General features: G+C 44.6%; 1 protein-coding gene across 1 annotated transcript; it reads right to left on the bottom strand.

Annotated features, from left to right (window-relative positions):
* Window positions 1-377: 377 nt before the first annotated feature.
* On the bottom strand, window positions 378-5,182 carry ZBTB24 (zinc finger and BTB domain containing 24). The gene is made up of 5 exons (XM_010157735.1): window positions 4,210-5,182; window positions 3,262-3,429; window positions 3,030-3,113; window positions 2,218-2,301; window positions 378-463 (listed from the first exon to the last, which is right to left on the bottom strand). Exons 1-5 carry the CDS (start codon window positions 5,180-5,182, stop codon window positions 378-380), a joined length of 1,395 nt encoding a protein of 464 aa, XP_010156037.1.
* Window positions 5,183-6,561: the final 1,379 nt, after the last annotated feature.

Genomic DNA, 6,561 nt, shown 5'->3' with positions numbered 1-6,561 from the left:
GAGTTAAACCATGACAACTACGGGGAAACAGGACAGTGCTCTGCTCACCTTGTTACACCACAGCTACTGCTCTGCTGTCAAACAAAAATTCACAGTAAAATTTCCAGCAAAATAATACAGCAGAAAGTATAGTGCCGTTAAACAGACACAATACACAGAAGCAGTGGCTGACGGTGCCTTGGCACACTAGTATTTAACAGTGCAGTACCTTCCACTACCAATTAATTCTTTAAATAGGTGAAACAAAAGTGCCAGTCTTTAACCATCCACCCAAAATGCAAACGAGCCCCGACCATTCTGCGACTGAACAAGCAATGCATACCGGTATCCGGTTAGAAGTCACGTTTTTCAGGAATGCAATGAAAATTAGTCATACTCTACCTGTGAATTCTAATGTGAGTCTGAAGAGAACTTTTAGCTGTGAATGATTTGCCACAAATTTCACAAGTGAAGGGCTTCTCACCTATCAAAGAGACATTTGACAGCACTTTTTATACAGCACTTCCCACCAATATATTAAAAAGCATTTTAGGTTTTAGCACAGACAGTATTAAGTGTGTACCATATACCTCCCGCTTCTCCCGTGGGTCGGCACAGCTATCTCCAGCTGAATGAACTCCCCAGCTAAATGAGGGTCAAGCATTTTTAAGGTTCATCTCTGATGTTTCTCCCCTTTAAAGGGAGAGAATTAGGTGATGCCAGCCTTCAGAGCAACAAACCCAGTACCTAACGCACAGAGGCAGGTGTTCCACACGGACAGACACGTTTGACAATGGCTGACCCTGCACTAGCAGGCATTCACTCCGGGCTCACGCGCCGCACCCTGCAGGTGAGTAAGCCCGTATTTTCAAGCCTGAAAAGTGGATCCATTATCTTAACAAGTCGGTTTTCTTCCTGTAAGGCTCCACCCTAGGGCTACAATATCCTGGGAACACCAGTCAGGGAAAAATTAAATTATGGTGGGTTGAATTAATGGTGGGTTTGGGTCTTTTTACCGCATTTGGACTTCTGGTGTCTAACTGAGGAGAAGCAAGAGGAGCCAAATCAAATAACAAAAAAGTGCACATGAAACAGAAAACAGACTCCACCCAACCAAAGTGAACCCTGATTTAGGCCGTAACATGTCCTTCTTGCACCTGTAAGACACCAGATAGGTGAATCCGGAGCCCCACTGTGGTTATTTACCCCATTAAGCATATTAAACTGGGGATGGGGCAGCAGCCGGTTCCCAAAGAAGCTTCACATTTAGTAGAGAACTGCAACACTTGGTGGCTTTCATATGGCTTTGGAGGACAGGGGTGAAGTATGAGACAACAAGAAACACTTGTCAGAAGGGACCTCTAGTCATCTAGTTCTGAGCTCATCATATCCCAGAAAATTTACAGCTTAGTTATTTTCACTGAGAAAGAAGGAAATTCGTGAGATAACTCAATCTCTTGCATACTTTATTACAACCACGGGCAACATGCTTCAAAATAATCTGATTTAAGAAGCAACAATCACCACTGTTTATAGCTATTTTAAAAGAAAAAATTACTCACACATCATCTTTCGAACTTAGGCTTCAAGGAAAACTACTTTAAGCAGCTTATGCGTTGTTAACATGAGAGGGTAGATCATTCTTATCTCTGTTACCCTGCCATTCAAGTCTGATCTTGCCCTCTAAATCTCTTAACACACCCTCTGACGCACCTGCATTAAGTCATCCTCCCAGCCAATCTCCTGCCAACATCTGGTTTATTACAGCGCAGTAAAAAGGTAAATGGAAGTATTTTTCTAGACAGCAGCAGTTTCCATAAGCACCCATCCCTCACAGAGGTGCCCAACTCATGCAGGACATACACCTCCTGTTACTGCTTAGCTCCTTTCAAGCCCCATACAAGCTGGATGCTGCTGTCCTGATATTCCTGAATTATTCCCAGTCCTGGTTTCTATCAGGGCAGAGCTAACTGGCATTTTATGCAGTAGGTTTTATAAAAAAGGGGAAAAGAAAGCAGCTCTTCCTGTCATAGGCCCTGCTTCTGCGCTGTTGTAATACGAACTTTTTTGTGCTCCTGCGTTCTTGGTGCCCGATCCCTTCATCGGCGATACCGGCATCACTCTGTGCGAGCAGAGCAGACGTTCACCCCAGGGAGACGAGCGTCAGCTGCTTAACGCTGTTTTGTCTGTATTACTTCAAGAAAACACACCAAAACAGACTGTGATGGACAATATTACCTGTATGCGTTCTTAGATGTTTCTTTAACTGAGCTGCATCCATGAATTTGCGACGACACTGGTTACATTCCGGCAGTGAACGGCCTTGTCGCAATAACAAAAAAAGTGTCAGTGCATAAGTGATCCCCTGTATCTCTTCAGTGATCTTTGTTAAAGCACTTTCCTGTAAAACAACCACTTTGATATAATATAGAGATAAAACAAGAAGTGATTCACTGCCTCCTCCCTATCGTACTGTCACACTCCTATTTCTCTAGTTCGTATTATCGTGGGAAAAGAGGGGGCTGACACCCACTCCCCGCCCCCCAAACACACCTTCTCTTGCAGCTTTGTAAATCCTCATTTTCCCCACCACTTCCTACGCGCGCAGCTTAATCCCCATTCTGCTCCAGAAGTGAGCAGGACCCTTCTTAAAGCCTGTTCGCCATTTCTAGTCCAAAGTAGTGGGAAACTACAAGGCAGTTTGCACAACAGGCAGTGGACACAACTGTTTGGACAATTCCCAGCTTCCACCTCCCACAGACAGCGGGGCTAAAATAGCCAAGCTGTAGGTCAAATACAGCATAACTCGTTTTTAATCATCGTGAGTCCTGGATGAACTATTTTTCTAAACATTCTATTTATTATACACTATTTTGCCTTTTTCACCCTATTCATTGTGGTACCAAGACACCACAGGGGAAGCAGACACCACCATCAGGGAAGCAGAGACTGATTACATCGCTGGGGAAGCATGTTCAGCCTCAGTCAAGCCTCAGGAGGACAAATCAGCATGGACTGTAAGCCAGCTCTTCAACCCAAACTTGTTATACCTGTGTGTACTCGATAGTGGCTCTTGAGCTGCCTCTTTTGGCTGAAGTATTTTCCACACTGATCGCACGTAAAAGCCTTCTGCCCTGTAAAGAAAACAGCCTATTAAAACAGAAGCCATACCCAAACCAAGCGGAAGGAAATCAATAAACCCACATTGCAAGAGAGAGCAGAAATACCTTTTTCAGAAAGGCAAATGCGGGTGACAGGCCTCATTTGCCCTGAAATATTTACCTGTATGAAGGCTCATATGCTCCAGAAGGGAATGCTTTGTTGTCAGCGCCTTACTGCAGACGGTGCACGTGTAGGGCCTTTCTCCAGTGTGCATCCGCTCATGGACTTGAAGGGAATGCTTCTGGGAAAAGCCTTTGCCACACTCGCTGCACTTAAAAGGGCGCTCCCCTAAAAGCAAAAGATGACACTTTTAAGTACAGAATCATAGAGTCACAGAATGGTTTGGGTTGGAAGGGACCTTAAAGACCATCTAGTTCCAACCCCCCTGCCATGGGCAGGGACACCTTCCACTAGACCAGTTTGCTCAAAGCCTCATCCAGCCTGGCCTTGAACACTTCCAGGGATGGGGCATCCACAGCTTCTCTGGGCAACTTGTTCCAGTGCCTCACCACCCTCTCCAGGAAGAACTTCTTCCTGATATCCAATCTAAACCTCCCCCCTTTCAATTTAAACCCGTTACCCCTTGTCCTGTCACTACAGGCCCTTGTAAAACGTCCCCTCCCAGCTTCCTTGTAGCCCCTTCAGGTACTGGAAGGTGCTATAAGGTCTCATGATTCTTGTGAACATCTATAGATGCATAAATTCTCACTAGATAGTCCCAGCTGCTAGTGAGATGCATTGCAATGGAGCAGCTACTGAAACATTACTTTTGAGCAGAGATAAGGAGAATTAAAAGACATACTTCACTCTTTAAGTACTGCCATATAATTCAATGTTTAAACAGAGAAACAATTAAGTAAACTGCAATCATGGTTAAGACATAAGAGCTACGAGATGTGCTGACAAGAATAAAGCAGCGAGCACATGAGACACCCCAGAACTTGGATCAGCATGCTATTTTGTCTACAGCTCCCGCTGCAGACACCGGCCCACATCTCGACAATTAGCTTGGATTCAGCAACGAGTCACGAAACACTCACCTAAAAGCAGCAGTCTCACAATGCCTACCTGTATGACTTCGCTGATGAATAGCTAAGAAGTGGTTATATTTAAACACTTTGCCACAGTCTTTACAGCGAGCTTCAGAGCACGCACGTTTCCTTTTTCCATCCGTTCTCTTTGCCAGTCCTTTTTCATCCTCATCACCAAGGAGTTTATAATCTTTTAGTTTGATTGACCTCCTTATTCTACGTTTGCTGTAACGGCTCTGAGTGCTCTGCATTCCTTCAGATTTGGGATCATAATTCTCATCCTTCTCAGCTGACAGATCGACAGCAGCTTCTGAGCCACAAGCAGGTTCAGGTTCTTCTGCATCCTTCCTCGCTGGAGCCTCTTCGCTGACAACTGTTTCTTCTTCTGCGGTGTCTTTCTTCATAAAATTTTGCTTATTTTGCATGGAGTTGTTCTCTCTCAGCTGCACATCTTCAGCAGAATTTGCGGCTGGTTTTTCTTCTTGGACACTCCTGACTTTCCTTGGTCGCCCTCGTTTTCGCTTCGGTGGATCTTCATTTTTCTTGTCGCTTGCTGTAACGGCCACAGTGGCCACGGTGTTCGCTGGAGCTGGTAGCGCGTTACCTGGGCCGCGGCTGGCCTGATAGTCTGTACAGGCCCAGACCAAGTCAGTCACTTTCAGCAGCTGTGCAGTAGCCAGAATTTGTTCTGTGCTTTTTTCACTGGCACGGAGGCAACCGGTGTAGATAAAGTCTAGCAGTGCTCCAAAGGTGTCTGCAACCATTCCCTCCAACATGTAAATTGACTGCCCTATTTCACCCTCCTCTACAAACATCATTGAGAAGTATTCACTGCTGGCAGCGAGCAAAGCTTTATGGGCTCTGAACTGCACGTTCTCCACTATTAGAGTAATGTCACAAAGAAAATCCTTTTTCCTTTGTTCTTCGAAATTAGCCAGAATGGTATCTTTGTGAGCTTTGGAGTGGATGATGACCAGTTTCTCTGAAGCATCAGGAGTCGTTTCTGCCATTTTTGTTGCAGATCTGAAAGGACAAGAACAAAACAGTTTAATTGAAGAAATAATTTAAAAGTCTGCATTGTAAGGCACCAAGTCTCATTTGCTTTACCAGTCTACTGAGTTCAACAGTTTCTGAAGCAACTCCGAAGCCTCTGAATATTCTTTTAAAAACTCAGCACTAATGCTGACACAGATTTTCTTCAGAAACTGTTTTTAAATTCTAAGAAACGGTTACAGATAGCTTGTTCTTGTATCAGAATTACTGTCTATTATTTCACTTGTTTATCTCTGTGAACTGTACAGCATCTAAAAAAACTGACTACCCCTTCTGAAAACTCCTTTCACAACTGAAACAATTGGACAAAAAGAACTCTTTGTTCACAGCTCCTAAGTGGAAACAAATAATGGGGGGGAGAAAAAAAAAAAAAGGTCAATGGCAGCTTCACAACTGTAGATGCCACATTTCAGATTATTCAGGGACCAGGCTACGAAATCCTGTCACCAACAATAAAACTTCTCTGGCATTAGCGTAGCAGGAGTCCATGCCTTCTTTCACCCACTTCTGTCCCGAAAATTTCTCTTTCATAACACTTAACCTGCTAAGCTTCAGCCTACAGAGATGGGTGATAAAAGCAGGAAAACCAGCAGCTTTTTGTTTGGTTAGTCTGGTTTTGTTTTTAAGAGCTTTGTCTAAAACAGGGCTGACTGTGCTAACTATTAACCATCGATTTGGCTCGCTAAGCTTCTTCAATTGTCAACACACAAAAGTTAAAACCAAGCAAAATAATAATTAAAAAAATTCCAGCAGTTTCAGAAAAATCCACCAAATAATGCAGTGGAAGAGGTGTGCCAAAAACACCTGTTCTAAGAGGATCATCTGAGCCAAAGGTGAATCAGATTAGCTACCTGCCACCCTAATTAATGAAACCATCATATTACAAATACATTTAGTGAGCACAACAGGTCTTATCACCTGAACAAATGCAGTAAGAAACAACACAGCCGACACCTGAATGCTACTGAGGTGGCCAGCAAGTGACTTTTTAGCTCCATTCAGCCACCAAACATTACATGCTGGAGCCAGATTGTTTCATCCGGGAGCTTTAATGTCTGGAGGTCATGAGCCTTTAGTCGCTGGAGCACCTTGAAGTACGGCGGCAGGCCTGGCCCAACTCATCACGGAGTTCCTGCGGCCAGCTCTGCCTGCAGGCATTCCCCAATACCCACGTGTGTCTCAGGGAGTGTAGGGTGTTTTGTGGGCTCTGATGGTGTGAAGGACTTCGGTATTCAATCACGGGGTGACATCATTAGCACTCTGACTACCAAACCCAAACCCGCACGCTTACCCCAAGAAGCCCCTAGCAATTCTAGAGCCAGGCCGCACGTCAGGG

The sequence above is a fragment of the Eurypyga helias genome, unplaced genomic scaffold (genome assembly GCF_000690775.1).
Source record: "Eurypyga helias isolate BGI_N326 unplaced genomic scaffold, ASM69077v1 Scaffold44838, whole genome shotgun sequence".
Classification (NCBI taxonomy): domain Eukaryota; kingdom Metazoa; phylum Chordata; class Aves; order Eurypygiformes; family Eurypygidae; genus Eurypyga; species Eurypyga helias.
This window is presented reverse-complemented; position numbering and strand designations above follow the sequence as displayed.

Excerpts from the sequence above, each read along its gene's own strand:
- ZBTB24 (XM_010157735.1), bottom strand. The coding sequence starts at position 5,182 with ATGGCAGAAACGACTCCTGATGCTTCAGAGAAACTGGTCATCATCCAC. Across the intron at positions 3,430-4,209 it reads TCATCAGCGAAGTCATACAG|GGGAGCGCCCTTTTAAGTGC; the intron begins GTAGGCATTGTG and ends TTTTGCTTTTAG. Across the intron at positions 2,302-3,029 it reads CCACTATCGAGTACACACAG|GCCGTTCACTGCCGGAATGT; the intron begins GTATAACAAGTT and ends TATTGCGACAAG.